Source organism: Archocentrus centrarchus, chromosome 18 (genome assembly GCF_007364275.1).
Source record: "Archocentrus centrarchus isolate MPI-CPG fArcCen1 chromosome 18, fArcCen1, whole genome shotgun sequence".
NCBI classification, from domain to species: domain Eukaryota; kingdom Metazoa; phylum Chordata; class Actinopteri; order Cichliformes; family Cichlidae; genus Archocentrus; species Archocentrus centrarchus.
The window spans coordinates 7,110,748-7,129,790 of NC_044363.1; the positions used below are offsets into that span (position 1 = coordinate 7,110,748).

At 39.9% G+C, this 19,043-nt stretch overlaps 1 protein-coding gene and 1 long non-coding RNA gene across 3 annotated transcripts; both read right to left on the reverse strand.

The window, feature by feature from the left end:
- Window positions 1-420: 420 nt before the first annotated feature.
- Window positions 421-5,170, reverse strand: LOC115797581 (low affinity immunoglobulin gamma Fc region receptor III-like). The gene is made up of 10 exons (XM_030754182.1): window positions 5,125-5,170; window positions 4,892-4,936; window positions 4,418-4,666; window positions 4,091-4,336; window positions 3,682-3,828; window positions 3,147-3,203; window positions 2,773-2,835; window positions 2,219-2,284; window positions 1,986-2,070; window positions 421-619 (listed from the first exon to the last, which is right to left on the reverse strand). The coding sequence occupies exons 1-10, from the start codon at window positions 5,153-5,155 to the stop codon at window positions 607-609; spliced, it is 1,002 nt and encodes a 333-aa protein (XP_030610042.1). The 5' UTR covers window positions 5,156-5,170; the 3' UTR covers window positions 421-606.
- A 12,360-nt stretch (window positions 5,171-17,530) lies between these two features.
- Window positions 17,531-18,461, reverse strand: LOC115797583 (uncharacterized). Of its 2 annotated transcripts, none has more exons than XR_004021435.1 (3): window positions 18,335-18,461; window positions 17,834-17,909; window positions 17,531-17,717 (listed from the first exon to the last, which is right to left on the reverse strand). It is a non-coding gene; the product is annotated as an uncharacterized LOC115797583 (long non-coding RNA). The 2 variants fall into 2 exon arrangements; XR_004021434.1 differs by having other exon boundaries at window positions 17,531-17,739.
- Window positions 18,462-19,043: the final 582 nt, after the last annotated feature.

Below are 19,043 nucleotides of genomic sequence, written 5' to 3' on the forward strand. Positions count from 1 at the left end.
TGTTGAAAATAATTTAAGTTAGGCTAAGAAACTTCCTATATTTTTTAGTTTTAAGCCTGTCTAGTTATAAATTGGCGAAAAAAAAAAAAAAAAAAAAGGCTAATCACGCAAATGTTTGCTGATACGATACTGCCGAGATTCACAAAGTCTCGCGTGACTACAGCATAGTCTCCCTCTGACTACAGCATAGTCTGACTACAGCCTACTAGACCACATTTCAGTTAGAGACAGTATAACAGTTTATAGGTATATTTCACTTGTGACTGCCAAAGGTTTGTAATCAGCAGGTTGTTGGTTTCAGAAAAAAAGGTGTTGAGACATTCTTGTTAGCAGTTGACCACAGTGAGCTATTTTACTAACCACATGAGCTCTTTTCTTATGAACAGGGTTAATTAACACACAAAAGGACAAAGCAGATGGAACAAGTTGGTTTAAGTTCAAGCTGTAAATAACAGACATGTGCTTGTGGCAGCATTTGAAAACACGTGGGTAGAACTGTAGGTGGCTGAGTCTACAAAAGCTGTAACAATTTATATTCATGCACACCAAACCCATCTGAAGTAACCTCTGTTACATCCTTGTTTTCACTCAGATGTGAGCAGGTCTTCATTCAGCTCTCCTGCAACACACACAGGAAGTACACAGCAAATATAAATAAAACACTACAACATTATTATTATTATTATTTTAAAAAGCATAGAAACAGTTTGCTGTAGTGCATGTTACAGCTACAAATATGATCTTCATACATCAGTTCCTGGACAAGTGAGTCTCTGGTGAATCAAGTTTATTACACTGCAGCATTACTTCATACATGAGAATGATAACACACGATCAGAAACCCCTGCTGTAGGTCCACTGGCTTATTACAGCATGTTTTTTTACAGCTGGTGGGCATTCTGTGATTTAGTTTTATGGATTTGAACCAGAGACCTACACACCGTGCTTCAGAAGTAACACACACATGCAAACAAAAGAACACGTAATCACAACAACACTGATTTTCCCAGAGTGAAGGGAAGCCTCTGTAATCAGCATCTAAGGCGACTGACTTGGTCTCAGTGCAGGAGCTGTTATTGCTGCTGCAGCTTACCAACACTCTTCCTGAGAGTACTGCAGTTTATTTAAATGAGCACTGGGTGTCCACTTTGCAGCAGGATGTCACACTGATAGAGGCGCCTGCCCTGAGTCACCACATAAAAGATGCAAAGTGCAGCCTCTTCTCTGACTTTGATACACCCCTGTGAGCTGGTGAAACAGCACTTGCACAAGTTCCCTTTGTGTTTCTTTTGCCACAAAGCTGTTCACAGTCATTAACTGTAAGAAAATAAAATGTAAGCAACAAGCATTGCCTTGGACTTGGCTTCACAAAAACAGTGAGTCATAGTTGTCAAACAATTGATGATGTGTGCAGTCAAAATCAGTCACACTTTGTGGATTAAATTCATTCCTGTTTAACTGTATTTATTTTTTGTGTATATAGTTCCCAACAGTCACTTTAAAGCACTTTGCATTGCCTGCTTTAGTCAGCACTTCCTGCAGCAAGGTGAAAAAACTATTATACCTATTATAGAGAGAATCCTAATGATCAGGTGATCAGAGTGATGGCTAAACACCACTCTAATGTGAGCAGGCTGAGCACCTCTGAGCTGCCCTCTGTTTGCCCCTTTTCTGGCCTTTCTGATGAGCAGCAGGGTGATGCACTGAGTTTGCTTCAGTTTCCCACTTTGTTCTGTGACCCACTGCCTCGTACCATGACTATGTAGTCTTGGGGCTACAGTATGTAGACAATGCAGCTTCAGTACCACGGTAAAGAGTCAGGAGTGGTTTTGCTGACTTCACTTAGCAATTAGGCTGGGAGTACTTAAGGTCAGAGAGAAGAGAGCAGACTGCCAGTACCATCACTGTGCAATAACTGTCCATCTTTACTATCTATTACATATTATCTGAGCAACTAAAGCATCACTGCTTCCAGTCTTACCTACTGTATTGTAGAATAGAAGGGATCCTCTGCCACAAGATGGTAGAGACCTGATGAAGATACACGAGTGCTGGTGGATCTTTCCAGGTCTGCTTCAACAGCAGGTGGGATTAAATTGGTTGGTAGCCACAATTTCCATTTAATACATTATTACAAACTGGTTTACAATGTTTCTGATGTTGGTTAATATCAGGACAGCATATTGCTTGAATGGCTGTAAGTCAAAATGAGTCTTACCTTCTATTTGAGTGTCACCCGGGCCTAAGAGGGAGTAAATGGGTTTAGACGACAATCCATCGTCATCTAAAGGAGAGATACAGTAGGAGTGAAAGGGGGATTTCATCAGAGCAGCAACAATGATGAAAATCTGCATCTGCTTTTTTTCTTAATCAGGCCTAGATTGACATTTTAGAAAATTCCACTATATGTTCAAGACGCTGCAAACAGGAGAGAACTGCAGGTTCAACTTAAAGGTTATTCTGCACTCAGTACACGTTTTACTACATGCCATGTGTAACAAGTTTGAGCTGCAAACTCACAACCCTCACCATAGATACAGGTCTACAACTCATGTTTAGCGCTGTGGTTTTTAGTTGAAGCGCAAGTCCAGGAAGCTCATGCTGTCACCTACAGATTTATAAATAACACATCGACTGAAGAGTCGGGCCAGACGTGACAAGCAGGCAAACAAGAAGTGGTGCAAGCAGTTGCTTTTGACTTCATAGATTACATTTTATCTGATTGAACTAAACAATAACTCATTTCCACTTAAACATTAAACATCAGAATACCTGTCTTCCTGTTTTTTGTTACAGCAGCATGTGTTTCATTTCCTGCATCTGCTGCATTGGCCTCTATAAAGACAGTAAACAGAGAAAAACAGTGTTGAGGCAAAATAGACTGAACTTCTTTCTTTCTCAATAATAACAAAAAAACAAACAATATTTGAATAAATATTACATCAAAGAAATTTACATGAACTTTTCCAAATATTTATGTCTGTTTCATGATCACTAACTAGAAACTACTTTATATTATATTAGAATAACAATCATCAGTGGTCACATCCTTGTTTGGTTTTAAAGGAGTTTTATTGTTCCTGAAGAAAGGAGGAAGTGAGTTTAATGTAGCTGATGTTGATATTGGCACATGTTTGTGTTCTGACCTGTTTGATCAGCTGCTGATCCTGAAGTTTGCATCTTTGCTGACAGACAGAGCAGTGCTGCAGAGGATGGAGGAAAATGAACTTCACCAATGAACAACAACAAAATAGATTTTTTTGGAGCATTAGACAATAAATAAACAAACAGGAATGTGCAAAGGTTTTGAGCCACTCTTCACTCCTTAATGTTTGGGAAATGGTTGGAGCAATTTATTTAAAGATGTGCAAACCTGGAAATGCTTGCACTTCTATTTGTGAGGCAGAAACAGAGCCTGTAAGTCAGTATTTGGTATGACTGCATTTATTTTTCAGCACAGTCTGAACTCTCTCAGGCAGCTTTCTTGTGATTATTTAAGTAGTCTTTAGGATAGTTCTCTCTTCTTCTTGAAGGAGCTCTTTTTTTGTGTGTAGCTGCTTTTGTTTCAGTCTAAGTCAAGACGATCCCACAGTGCTTCAGTAATGTTGATTGTGTTCCACTGTGTGTTTTTTTTTTCAAGCTTTTATTGCATTGGCAGTGTTATTATGTTATTTTAGGTACCTCTGTCCCAGTAGCCTTTGCCAAAATGATGCAGTCCCCAAATCACCAACACAGCACTCAATAAAGCAGTGACAATAATCCAAGGTGTGGCATCAGAGGGTGGATGACTTTCCTCTTCATTACTGCCTGAATCAGTTACTGAATCTACTTTGGAAAAAAGGTGAAACATCACAATGTTAATTTTAGCTCCATCAAAGTGACACATTCAGAATGTCATAAATCAAACTAAAAGTTTCTAAGAGGCACAGGTTAGTACACCTGTTTCAGTTGCTTCAATCAGGGATTTAAGACTGCACTTTGGGAATTTCAGAGTATTTCAAAAAGTTACAGACAATAAACTGCAGCTACAGCATACATCTATATCAAACAACTAGATACAACTTATTGTGAAAATTAGCTTTTTTCTCACCTGTAACATTCAGCCAGCTCTCTGGTGATTCTCCAGCTCCTGAAATGTTGCATTTATAAACTCCTTCATGAAGCCTGGAAGCTCTGTGGATGCTCATGCTTCCTGTGGAGCTGCTGCTGATGTGGAGTCCATCTTTATAGAAATCAGCTGTGAAGTTGGAGGAAGTTGTTTTGTTTCTGCAGCGCAGAGTCACAGCTTCTCCCTCCAACACAGGAACAGCAGGACTCTCCAGGATCACAGAACCAGCTGAATAACAGTGGATATAAATGTATTATTAAAACTTGTGTTTGATTATGACAGCATGTTACTGTCTTAATGGAAACATACCAGTGACACTGATGTTGATGCTGTTGCTTCTCTTCCCTCCTCCAGTCTCACACCAGTACTCTCCACTGTCCTCTGGATAAACATTTCTTATAGTGCAGGAGGATCCTGTTGCTGTTTTCACATAACCTTTGCGACATGATTTATACTTATGTACAACATTATAGTCAGAGACCTCTTTACAGTGAAAAGTTACCGACTCATATTCAAAGAACTGTGATCTGTTTGGAACGACATGAAGAGAAACGGCATCTGAGACAAAGAAAAGGAGAAAACTTCACTTTAGAATTTGATTGTTGAAAAACCAAGAATGAAAAAACAACAGAGCAAAATAACAGAAATCATAGAAATAATTCCATCAAACATCCCAGAGGAATGAACACATTTTCCCACTTCCTACTTTTTCTAAATCATCTCCTTCTTCATCACAACATTGTAATTGATGGTTACATCAGTGAGCAGGTAGCTGGGACTCACCAGCTTTCTGATCATGTGCACACAGCAGGATCATCACAGCCGTCACTGAAGAGACAATGAAAGAGCCGCACTTTACAAAGATCCTTTAGTAGCATCGTTATAACTGTTGACTCCTACAGCTGCTAGCAAAAAAGCTTCCTCTACATGAAGTCATTCAAATGCTTTAAATATTTGAACCACATCAACAAACTCTTTATAGTTTAGGTTTAATATGGAGGTGAGGCAGTACTCACACATGCTGACACAGAGAGCTCTGAACTCCATGATGTCTTACTGCACACTGAAGTGTGGACACTGTGAGCAGGCGTATCTTCCTGTGTGACTTCCTGCTGCTGCTGAAACAGTTTGAATACTAATAAAATATTTTTACACGTCAGTGCAATTTAATGAAATGTAGCCATCTAATTTTATAGAAGTAGTTTGAGAGCAGCCGAGTTATCTTGGGGTCAAGTTACGGCTCAGAGTTTCAGTTCAGTGTCAGTGGGTGGAACAAGGAACTACTTCAGACTGATGATGTGTTTGATGCAACTTGTACAAACAGAAGACAAAATTTTTAAGTTTCAGAACATGCAGGAACACTTTCAAACACATTCCAATTAAACACATGCTGTATATGCTGTGGGAGGTTTGTGGTGGGCATCGTTAAATTACCTTTTGGATCAATGCAACATATAATTGTGGTGCATATTTCTATATTATTGCATTAATTATTTTATCCATTCATTCGTTTATTGTGTCATTGGTGTTTAATGGGCATAAACCCAACACATTCAGATTAATGAAAAGGTGTCTGCTTTGGTTTCTGACCAGTGTGAGCCTATAAATCAACATTTTGTCTTTTACTTTGTTTCAAGACCAAAACAGCTCGCCTTCATTTCCAGTACTGCAGCTGAGATCTTCATAGCAGTTAAACCAGGGTCAGATTTGATCCCGTGAAAGTGTCAGAGTGCCAACAGTCCCTGATGACTTTATTTTAAATAATAACAGATATTCTGTGGTTTACAGAATCCTGCAAGTGACCTGGGATGGTTTTGTGAGATTTAGCAAAAGGGCCTCTTTTTTTTTTTTTTTTTTCCATGTCCCTTGCAGGGTTCCGTAGTTAGAAAATTGAGAGTTTTTCCCCTGATAATTGAAAAATCTATGAAATCTATAAAATCTATAATCTATAGAAGAGAGAGAGAGAGAGAGATGCTAGTGTCAGCTTCAAGCTGAAGCCGAATCAGCTCCAGCTATGTTATCTGTGAGTGGGGGAGGGGTTAGTGGTGTGTGGGGATTTTTCATTAGCTGTCATTTATAATCCTCAAAATTGAAAGAAATTAACATTTGAAATCTATCAGTCTGTGTGTAATGAATATAATATATAAGTTTCACTTTTTGAATGGAACTACTGAAATAAATCAACTTTTTCGTGATATTCAAATTTTATGACCAGCACCTGTACTTCTAGAGGATCAGAACAACTGAATCAATAAATCACACTTGCATATTGAACACTAACAAATGCAACACTGCTGTTAGCTGAAGCTCCCTGAAATGCCTTCAGCTGATCCAAAATGCTGCAGCTAGAGTACTGACAGGGACTAGAAAGAGAGAGCAGATTTCTCCCATATTGGCTTCTCTTCATTGGCTCCCTGTTAAATCTAGAACGGAATTTAAAATCCTTCTCCTCACCTACAAGGTCTTGAATAATCAGGCACCATCTTATCTCAAAGACCTCATAGTCCCATATCACCCCAACAGAGTACTTCGCTCTCAGACTGCTGGCTTACTTGTGGTTCGTAGGATACTTAAGAGTAGAATGGGAGGCAGAGCCTTCAGCTTTCAGGCCCCTCTTCTGTGGAACCAGCTCCCAGCTTGGATTCGGGAGACAGACACCCTCTCTATTTTTAAGATTAGGCTTAAAACTTTCCTTTATGATAAAGCTTATAGTTAGGGCTGGATCAGGTGACCCTGAACCATCCCTTAGTTATGCTGCTATAGGCCTAGGCTGCTTTGGGGTTCCCATAATTTTGGGTCACTTGAGGAAAACAAATCAAATTTCAGACAAAAAGCTACCAAGAATAACAATTCTGGTATTTTTTTGCTGCTGTCACAAATACCATGAATGTCAAAAGGGTCAAATTTGATCCAAACAGGATGCAACGGGCAAACAGCAGTCTTTATTTTAGTAGTTGGATGTTTTTGGTTGTGCAGAGTTGATGAAGGTGACAACAGTCCCATCATGTGGTCAGATACTGTACCACAAGCTACCTTCCATATCTTTGCTGTCATTCAGTTTGCTTAGGGTTTATATAATTTGTTTTTGTGTTAGTCATGTTTACTCTTCTATTTGATTGGGATCTATTTTATTGTATTCTGTAATGCGCTCTGTAACTTGTGCGTTAAAGAGCGAAAATGAAATTATCACTGTTGCAAACAGCAGTACTGCTGTTACTACTTGTTGTAGTACTAGTATTCTTATCTCGACCTACCTGAAATGCATTTTCTAGAAACCTGATCATGACATTCCATCAGTTTTTCATGCACCTTCATCCTGTTTAGAAAAAAAATGTTTGCTCCTGATTATCAAATAAATTGAAGAAATATCAGCTCACCATGGATTTAGCATCAATTTAACAGCTCCATCATCTGGCCAAATATTTATATTGCAAGTGACCATGCAGGTAACATAATGTATCTAGTTATACTTATTGAATTATGTTCTTATGTTAAAAATAAAATGAGGACCTGTGTACATACAGTTATTTGACCCTATGCTGAATTTTTAGGTTTCCTCACTCAAAAAGAAATGAACAGTCCTGCTCCATATTTGGTTCCTTGCCCATAAGTGCTAAAAAAAAAATTCCAAGAAAGGTAAAAGAAAATCACAAATGTGGTGAAAGTATTTTAGAACATTACAACAGATTCATTTTAACTTTTAATGTTAGGCCATGACCACATATTCTTCATGACCACATTCTTCAAGACCACAGGCTTCTTAACACCTCAGGCGCAGAATGGTTGTCATATATAAAGTGTGCGTAAATGACTAAAAATAGTCATTTGACCTCTAAAGGGTTAAGGAGGAGATACTGTATATACAGAGATATATACATACATTCACTATGATCATAATACTGTGCAGCACTTTGCTATGTTATGTCTGTGCTTTATAAAAAAAAAACTTTACTTACAAATAAACAAAAGAAAGCAATTTGCTTTGAGTGAAAAATTATTTATTGGTTGTTTTTTTGTTTTTAAAGCCTCTCATGTCTGGCAGTTTTCGCAATCGGAATGATGATCCGAATGCACTGATGTACCAAACATATTTGCTTTTACAAGAACAGCTCTATAAGCTTTCTATAGGCTATTCCTTTTAATGTTTGTATTTTTATTTTATTTATTAATTTTTTAATTTAGTTATTTATGCAAGGCCTGACAGGTAACAAGGAAGGGGTAAAAACAAGAGGGACAAAAAAAAAAAAAATGGAGAGAGAGAGGGAGAAGGGGGGAAAGGAGAAACAAAGGAGAGAAAGGAAAAACAATAATCGAAGAAAAGTAGATATACACACATTTACACATCTATACATATGCATATACATATATACACACATACACACAATTTTGCTGTTTGCAATAATGTGTGTGTGTATGCGCCTCTGTCATGGAATGTACTCAATAATGGGGCAAGAAGCTGCAACCATGCCCCCGTGATCCAGAGGCCAATAGAATAGAATAGAATGCCTTTATTGTCATTATACAGGATGTACAATGAGATTTGGAGGGCCACTCCTGTTCAGTGCCATGCAACAGAAAATTAAACTCTCTAAAATAAAAATATTATAATCTAGTATAATCAAGAAATATAGAGAAAATAAACAATGTATAAAATATACAAGAAATAGAATGTATAAAAATATATACATACATTGGTGCATCTGTACATTGTAAGAAAAGTAAATAAGTGTATACATATAATAATGAAGATAATGAATATTGCACTAGTGAATGAATACTGGATATTACACAATATAGGAATGTTAGATATTGTTCAGTATATAATATTGTACAGAGATGTGGGTGTTGCACAGTTAGAGTGGGTGAGTGTGAGAGTTCAGGGTGGTGATTGCTCTGGCGAAGAAACTGTTCTTGAGTCTGTTTGTTCTGGCTTTGATATACCTGTAGCGCCTGCCAGAGGGCAGCAGGTCAAACAGGTCAAAGCCAGGGTGTGAGCTGTCCTTGATGATGTTCCTGGCTCTGCTGATGCAGCGGGAGGTGTAGATGTCCATCAGGGAGGGGAGAGGGCAGCCAACGATTCTGCTGTCTTGACTACCCTCTGAAGCCAGACCCTGTCTGTCTCAGTGCAGCTGCCGTACCATACTGTGATACAGTAGGTCAGCAGGCTCTCAATGGATGAGCGGTAGAAGGTCAGCAGCAGGTTTGAGTCCAAGTTGTTCTTCCTGAGGACCCTCAGGAAGTGAAGTCGCTGCTGAGCATTCTTGATAACAGCTGTGATGTTATCTGACCAAGAGAGATCAGCAGATATGAGGACACCAAGAAACCTGAAGATATGGACCCTCTCCACACGCTCGCCGTTGATGTAGAGGGGAGCTGAGTCAGTCCTGTGCTTCCTGAAGTCGATGATGATCTCTTTGGTTTTCATGGTGTTCAGTGCAGGTTGTTCTCTGAATACCAGGCTGTCAACTTCAGGACCTCCTCTCCGTAAGTTGCCTCATCTCCCTTTGAGATGAATCCGACCACTGTGGTGTCGTCAGCAAATTTGACGATGAGGTTGTTATTGTGGGCCAGACTGCAGTCATGGGTGTAGAGGCAGTACAGGAGGGGGCTCAGCACACAGCCCTGTGGGGAGCCAGTGCTCAGTGTGCGGGTGGAGGAGAGATGGGGGCCAAGTCTCACAGTCTGGGGCCGGTTGGTTAAGAAGTCGTTGATCCAGGAACTTGTGAGGGGGGAGGCCCAGGGTGTGCAGTTTGGTGGTGAGAATGTCCGGGATGATTGTGTTGAACGCTGAGCTGTAATCCACAAAGAGCATGCGAGTGTAGCTCTGTTGCTGCTCCAAGTGGCTCAACACAGAGTGGAGAGCTACAGCGATGACGTCCTCTGTGGATCTGTTTGCACGATATGGAAACTGGTGGGTGTCGAAGGTGGGGGGCAGATGGTCTTTGATGTGCTGGAGAACCAGCCTCTCAAAGCACTTCCTGATTACCGGTGTGAGGGCCACAGGGCGGTACTCATTTAGGCTGGTGACAGATGACCTTTTGGGCACGGGGATGATTGTGGCTGTTTTTAGGCAGGGGGGGATGACTGCTTGGGCCAGGGAGAGGTTGAAAATCCTGGTGAGAATCAGGGTGAGCTGGTGGGCACGCGCTCTGATCACCTTGCCAGGTACTCCGTCTGGTTCAGCAGCCTTCCTGGGGTTCACTGCCAGGAGCACGCGCCGTACCTCATGCTCCTGAGGTGAGTGGGGTGCAGCCTGGTGGGGGGCAGGACTGGAGCAGATGGGTGGTCCTGAGGTGTCTCAAAGCGAGCAAAAAAACAGTTAAATTCCTCTGCTAGTGACACACTCAGGTCTCCTGCAGTCACATCACAGCCTCCGAAGTTTGTGATGTTCTGAATGCCCTGCCACACCTCCCGTGTGTTATTGCTGGACAGATGGGACTCTATTCTCCTCCTGTAGTCCGTTTTGGCTTTTTTAATTCCTCTTTTCAGGTCAGCTCGAGCAGCACTGTACAGAGCTCTGTCGCCTGACCTGAAGGCAGCATCACGGGTTTTGAGGAGTGAACGGACCTGGCTGTTCATCCAGGGTTTCTGGTTAGGGAAAACCCGGATGTTTTTGCTGACAGTCACATTTCCGATACAGAACTTAATGTAGTCCAGTACCGTCCCTGTGAATGTTTCTAGGTCCTCGTGTTCGAATAAGTCCCAGTCTGTGTATGCAAAGCAGTCCTGTAGGTCGGAGAGTGCATTTTCAGGCCAGGTTGTAATGGTTTTTACAGTAGGCCTGGATCTCCGTCTGAGGGGGGTGTATGCTGGGGTGAGCAACAGGGAAAGACGGTTGGACTGGCCGAGGTGGGGGAGGGGTTTGGTTCTGTAAGCGTGCGTAATGTTGGAATAAACATAATCAAGAGTGTTCTCCCCTCTTTAGAACATTTGACATGTTGGTGGAATTTCGGGAGTACAGTCTTTAAGTTGGCCTTGTTAAAGTCTCCCACGATAATAAGAACACCGTCGGGGTGGACCCGCTGCTGTTCGTTAATGGCGTTCAGCAGGAGAGACAGCGCCATGCTAACGTTAGCATCGGGAGCTATATACACAGCTGTGATGATCACTACTGTTAGCTCTCTGGGTAGAAAAAAAGGCCGACATCTTACAGACATGTACTCGAGGTCTGGGGAACAATGTTTGTCTATGATTGTTCCGTTGTTACACCAGTCCTCATGCACGTTAATACAGAGACCCCCTCCCCTGCTCTTACCGGAGTCCTTGGTCCGATCTCCGCGTAGCAGAGTGCGGCCTGCTAGCTGCACGCTAGCATCGGGAATCTGCGGGTTTAGCCAGGTCTCTGTGATAATCATTACACAGCAGTCACGAACATAGCCATTTCCAGCCAGCTCTAACTCTAGGTTGTCCGTTTTATTTACCATGGACCTGGCATTGGAGAGATACAGGCTCGGCAGAGGAGGCCTGTGTGGTTGGCATTTCAGCTTCAGCATAAAGCCGGACCTGCAGCCCCGCTTCTGCTTCCTCTCCCTCCGCCGTCGGCGGCGCCTTCCAGACCCGATAACAATCCGCGGAGCACCCGGCGGTCTCGCTGTCGTGTGGGATGTTATGAGTGTAGTGAAAATCACTCGATACTGATATCTTGTGCCGGTAGCCAATGTCCACAAGATCCTGGCGTGTGTAGCAGTTGTTTGCGGAGACAAATGCACCAAAACTAACAAATATGAAATACAAAAATTACAAAAGTACAAAAAGTACAAAAAAGAGCACTGAACGGAACAGCCGTGAGCCGCTGCGTCTGTGCGCGCTGCCATCTTGGACAGCTAGGAGACATCTTGGACAATAGGGAAGGAATCAAGAGCACCTCCAAGCTTGATCTGTAATTCCACTCACAATGTGGGCATGATCATTAACACTGAGCTTTGTTTTGACTTACAAATTAACACAATTGCACAGTCATGCTTTGTTCAGCTAAGAAATATTACATTCTTTTTTTTTTTTTTTTTAGTTTTTAGATTCTTTAATCTATGGAAGCTCGTTTCCGCCACTAAAAAAAAAAAAATCGCCATCCATAACTCAAAATTTTGAGTTATTAACTCGAAATTTTGAGTTAATAACTCGAAATTTCAAGAAAATAACTCAAAATTTCGAGTTAATAACTCGAAATTTTGAGTTAATAACTCGAAATTTCGAGTTAGCAAAGCCAATCAAGATGCGTGGTGATGGTACGTCATTTCCTTGTTACGGAAATAAAACCCGGAAGACACCAGTTATCAATGCTACAGCTAAGCTACCAGTACAGATCCGATCATGAATGAGCAAATTGCTAAGTACTTTCAGCGAGGATTTACAAACGATGAAATCCTTGCGTTATTAGCTGAATCACATGGCATCATTATCAGCAAACGCACCCTCGAAAGGATCTTACACAAGAACAGACTTTGGCGCAGAAGAACAAAACTGAGGTGGAAGAGGTGGCGGCTTTTATACAAGCGCAACTGGAAAACTCAGGTCAGTCACATGGATATCGCTGGATGCACCAGAAGTGTTGGATGAATGGAATTGTGACTGACAGAGAAACAGTTCGTCTTCTGCTCCGTTTACTCGACGGTGAAGGTGTGGATTTAAGGTCCCGTAGATGACTGCGGAGGCGAGTGTATCATAGCAGAGGCCCCAACTATGTGTGGCACATCGACGGATACGATAAGCTTAAGCCATTTGGAATTGCAATAAGTGGATGTATTGACGGCTTCTCAAGGAGCGTTATATGGCTTGAAGCTTACAAGACAAATAATGACCCCAGAGTGATTGCTGGTTACTACATGGATGCCGTGATTCAACATGGTGGATGCCCTGATCGAGTGAGATTAGATTTAGGAACAGAAAACGTCCATGTTGCATGATGCAAAGGTTTTTACATTTTTCAGACAGTGATTCAGAAACTGATCATGTCACTTTTGGAGCAAGTACAGGAAATCAGCGTGTTGAAAGATGGTGGCTAATCTTACGAAGTCAGTGTGTCCAGTACTGGATCGACCTGTCAGACAAACTAAGAGAGGATGGACACTTTTCAGACTCGTTCTTGGACAAATCATTGGTCCAGTTCTGCTTTCTTCACATTATACAGGTGAGTTTACCTACTGATATCTGTTGTAACTGACTGTTTTAGCAGCATACATGGCCTTTGGCATATTGCTGAAATACTGTATACATTAAAGTACACATGAAAATTATAGTTTTAAATCTGATCTCTTTTTTTCAGATAAATATATTAAAATGAATATCAAGGTACACATATTACAAATTCATTATGTGGGTTTATATGTGTCTCTGAAATTGATCATTTATAGTGGGCCAAAACTAATAAATAAATAAGAATTCAAATCCCCATATTATACATATACAGTTTTAGCTAAAAATAAATTAAAATGCATACATCATGATCTAAGCCACAACTGTGCCTATGTATATACATTAACATATTGTGCATTGTACTGTGTATAACTGTGCATGTGACAAATAAACACTATCTTAATCTTAATCTTAAAAATAGTGAAATTAGAACAAAGTTTGCATTACAAAGGTACAATAATGGTGTCACGTAATCTAACATAATTTATGCAGAAGTTAGTTGTTTTTTGTACATGTTTAAATTAAAAATGTTACTTGTGTGTATTTTTGTCATCAAGGAGGAATTAAACGAAGTTGCTTTGGCTTGGAACGACCACAGAATACGCCCAGTCCACAACTCCCGCAGTCCTCATGGTCGACCGTCTTTTATGTATGCCCTCCCAGACATCTATGGAGCGAGAGACTGTCTCCAGCATGTCAATATGGAGAAAGTTGAAGCCTGCCTTGAAGAATGTGTGTTCAAAGACTTTCCATGTGATGAGGATGTCTTTCATCTCTGTGTAGAACTGATGGCTGAACATGCTCTGGGCTTCACAAATGATGTGTTTGATACAGTGGATCTGTATGTATAACTAAGGCAGCTCATGCTTGCTCAGTTGGAGACATTGCCTTAAAGGTTATACCTATTTATGCATTTGACAGAGCTGTTGAAAGCACATGTCCTTTAACCTTTGTGCTTCCTTAGGAACAGTTAGTCCTCTGGCTTAGAAGAATAAAAATTAAAAAAAAAAGTAATTCACACTGTATAGTATATAGAGTATAGTGTATAGTGTGAATTACTTTTTTTTTTTTTTTTTATTCTTCTTATTTATATGTGTGTGTATATATGGTTGCAGGTACAAAATACATTTCACTGTGCATTGTACTGTGTATAACTGTGCATGTGACAAATAAACACTATCTTAATCTTAATCTAGTCTTTTTTTTTTGTTGTTGTTATTTCTACAGTAATTGTTGTCTGCACAAAGAGAACATCCCAGTTTTTTCATGTACAAAGGCTTAAATCTTACACATGCTGCCTGTCAAACCTGGTATTTGGAGATCATTAAGGTAAAGTGATATGTCTCATGGTGGATTTATGATTTTAGCTTTCTGAAGATATTTTTTTTAATCCTTGTTCACTTGTATCTCATTTTTGATGTCTCTTAATTTTATTTTTTTCTGATAATGTTAAATTACTAATTTGGTTGTCTAGATTTTTTTTATATAGAAAATCTAGCTTATAGATGAGCTTAACTAAGCAAGGTGATGATTGTCTGTCCAAAAATATATATAAAAATGAACTGAGCTCTGTCATTGTAGTCTCCTTGAATACTTTATTATAATACACAAATCTCAAAAACAGGGACACTTAGCAATTAACATTTAATCCAGAGCAGTAAGTTAAAAAAAAAAGTGACTACACAAATCAAAAATGTGCAAAACTTGTAAAATATCAAAGAATTTAAGATAAGAACAGGTAAAATGGCAAGATTTTACAAAGATGTCCTAAACTTTCTGAAATAAGAACATAGTGGCCTAAAATTCTTTGAACCAAAAACATTAAGGTTTCAAGCTGAAAAAATATTGGGGAAAAAAGTTAATAAGAAAAATCAGTCATGCAGTGCAATGAAAGAAGGGAGAAACAAGACTTTTATCCCTCCTGATACATCAAGAAACAACCCCCAGCTGAGCACTTGTTGATTTCACTTAAGTCCAAAATAAAAATATATCAATTATGCTTTATGGCCACTCATTTTAGCAACATAGTCACCATAACCCAGATGGCTGAATAGAGGTGCACAAAAAATAACTATTGAATTACTGGCATATAATATAAAACTGAACTTGTAAACATTAAAACTTGTGCATTATAATAGAACATGTTAGATATATTAACTATATTACTGCAGGGGTCTCAAACTGTAACTTCTGAGGAGCCACTATAATCTCACTTTATAACATTAGATAACTAAACTGTCAGATTTAAATTAAGTTTTTCCTTCTTTTTTTGGATTGAGTATGGCTAATGAAATTATAGAAAAAATTTATAAATGTGTAAAGATACTTTGATTTTTAACTTGGTATGCGCAGATGCTGAATGAGGCAATAGGAATTTTTATAAAAAGGCCTCCAGGCTGCCACTTTGACACCTCTGCAGAAGTGCATTAATCAAGTGTTTTCAAAACATATTGCCGTGTAATAAGAACACACACAAACAAATTCAAGTCTCTAATTTTGTACCTCCAGTTGAATTCAATTAGTGTTTCACCAATAACTTTCTCAGGAATCAGTTTTGAAACATGTGATTCACATTGTAACAGTTCTGTTTTAGTGCACAACTCAAATACAATCTCTTGTACAAATCTGTGGGTCCAGATCCAGTGTTTGTGAATTAAAGTATTAGATAATGTCCATGACCCACACATTGGATTCCAACACTCTGTTCATCTCAGAACTAAAATCAGGATAGCTGTCATAATTTATTGACAGCTCCAGTACACATCCACATGTGTGTGCCACAGGTCGCCTCTGGAAACCTTCAAGTTCGTTAAATGCAACAATGATGTTCTTTCCAAGATATAAGTCTGAACCTGTGCAAAACCTAAGGAACAAGCACAAATGTTGCTTCTCAACATTCTTCACATATGTAGTTAGGTATTTCTGAATAACCTTCTGATGGGTCGTCATTGTTTCAGGAAAAGTGAAACACCCGAGAACCTTTCTCACATTTGGTTGGAGGGCTTCATATACTGAAGACAGATCACAAAGGCTTTCACCTGCAGTGCTGAGTGTTTTCGCCCACTGTTCGATGACATAGGCAGGCTCTTGGACAAGTGTTTTGTGTGCAAGCTCCATTAGGACTTCGGTAGCATTGCAGGCTGTTGGCATCCTTCTGCAGCTCTGGTTATCAAGTATGTCTACAAGTTCTTCTTGGTCCACACTGCTAAAATCTGACTGCCACGCCTCTAACACTGTACGCTCAGATTCAGGCATGAACTTGAGAAAATTCTCCACAATATCACTCTTCACATATCCAAAGGCAGCTTGTTCCAGAATGGCAGGGGCAATTTTCACAGGGAGATATTTCTGTGGCCCATCCAAATGCAATGATTCTGCCCACACTCTCCCACTCCTGCTGCCCAAAATCATGCCTTAAGAAGGGCACTTTGTAAGCAGTTCCAGTGGTGCACTGGTCATAGAATTCCTTCCAGAATTCTGAAAGACAGTCTCTTACAACTCCTCCATGATCATAAGCTTTTTCAGGTGTTCCATCAGGCAGTACAAGCTGGATTTTAATGTCAACATCTTCGAGATCATTAGCACTAAAATGTGAAATGAGCTCTGGCATTACCTGCCCTCTGTGAACGACTAGTACTCTTTTCATTCTCTCACTGGTTGGGCCAGGTTGTGGAGTTAAAACCAGGGTGTCGTCCAAATTTATTGACTCACTGTCAGAGACGGGTCCAACAAAAACAATGTCACTGCTGTAAGAAGAGTTATCACTTACAGCCTGCATGGAAGAGAGTGAAAGGTTATTGTCTGTAGTGTCTACAGTTTGTGTCACATCAGGGCTGACTTGTTCAAAAGGAGCAAATGAAGAAACTGTAGCAACAGTAAAAGAAGAGGAGTTTTGGTCTTGAGAAGATGATTGCAAACCTGGGCTGCTTTGGGTTTTTTTTGTGGTCAGGTAAAACCTAAGGATATTTAGTTTTGTAACATTGTACATTTCTCCAACTGTTAATCCACCATCAACTGTCATCTCTTGATAATCCTTTAGATCACATTCAAAATCTGTTAAGGGCCCCCGAACATTTCCTCCATTTGGAAAGAACAGATCTTTTGCAACCTGTAATATGTCACTTTTCTTAGCGTCCTTGCAAATTACCATTTTTCTTGTCCCTCCTCCTCGTCTAGCTCTAACCTGCTTGAAAACATCAGCATCTTCATCATAATGCATCCATCCTATTTCTATTTTTCTCTTTGTCTTCAGAGCATTTCTTTTATGGCTTGGTTCTGAATGTTCTTGCGCTGTGCTGCTGCCATCTTCAGATGTTTTTCTTTTGGACAATTTGGTTTTCAGACGTTCAAAAAGCGTCGACTTTCGGCTGTTGCCCTGCCGTCTGCAAAATCCAAATACTGCAAGGCGATCACCATATGATGGTAGATAAGTCTTCAGCTCCTCATCTGACATCAGATTTATAACACTGGCATCGATCTACAGAGGGAAAAATAATTCACTTTCACACACACACATATATATATTTGAAAATACAATTATATATTGAATGAAAAAAGTAGTATTTAAAAGAAAAAAAAATTAGAATTATGTACCTTCTCATTCTCCAGGGTTTGTATTATTTCCTCAGAGACTTCTCTTCGTCTCAAGAAGTCAGTCAGGTCTTCCATGCTGTAAACAAGTATGTACAAATGATCACTTATGAATCCACCATATGATCATCAAGTCTCGGTGTCTAGTGTACTTAATGTAGTTGAGAAGCTTGTAATATAACTTCCTGGGTAATATACCTTCCCTGCAATTAAACACTAATCAGTGGTTCTCAAATTGTGGGGCGAAATGTCATGACAGGTGGGATGCGAATGACCTGGGAGAAAAGTCATGCGGAACATACGTTGAACATCTGATTTATTTTCACAGCGGAACGAGGAAACGTTAGCAGCTACGTTAGCACGGCGACTAGCCAAGCCAAGCTGTGCACATAGTGCCGTCATGCCGCCACTTCAACATCGACCCCCAGACCGATCTTAGCGTGTGGTGTTAAAATATTTCATATAAGTGAGGCATAACGGAAAAAATCTGCACTGATTACATACCTTTTAGATAGTTACCACTCGTTAGACTACATCTCTACCTGAAAACCCTGGCGACAATGCAGCACAGTCTCTACCCGAGTGCGGCTGTGCCCTGTGCTTCCGGTAACAAGGAAATGACGTTCCTGCATCCGTTCCTGCATCCTGATTGGCTGTACTAACTCGAAATTTCAAGTTAATATCGCCATCTGTAACTCGAAATTTCGAGTTAATAACTCAAAATTTTGCGTTACGGATGGCGATTTTTTTTTTTTTAGTGGCGGAAACGAGCTTCCATATTAATCTGCAACAGACTTTGGAAAAGTCAAAGTTAATCCCACAAGGTTTTCTAATATGAAGGTTTTTTAAGCTTTCAATTCAATTCAATTTTATTTATACAGTGCCAAATCACAACAGTCACCTCAAGGCGGTTGATATTGTAACCCCACAGTAATTATAGAGAAAACCCAACTGTCAAAACGACCCCCTATGAGCAAACACTTGGTGACAGTGGGAAGTAAATGAATTTTAAATTAATTTCTGAATTTAACAGGGAGTCAATGAAGAGAAGCCAGTATGGGAAACATATGCTCTCTCTTTCTAGTCCCTGTCAGTACTCTAGCTGTAGCATTTTGGATCAGCTGAAGGCTTTTCAGGGAGCTTTTAGGACAGCCTGATAATAATGAATTATAATAGTCCAGCCTAGAAGTAATAAATGCATGAATTCATTTTC

Coding starts and splice junctions, on each gene's coding strand:
- LOC115797581 (XM_030754182.1), bottom strand. CDS start 5,155: ATGGAGTTCAGAGCTCTCTGTGTCAGCATGT. Junction 4,337..4,417: donor CATCAACATCAGTGTCACTG/GTATGTTTCCAT, acceptor ACTGTTATTCAG/CTGGTTCTGTGATCCTGGAG. Junction 3,204..3,681: donor CAAAGGCTACTGGGACAGAG/GTACCTAAAATA, acceptor CATCCTCTGCAG/CACTGCTCTGTCTGTCAGCA.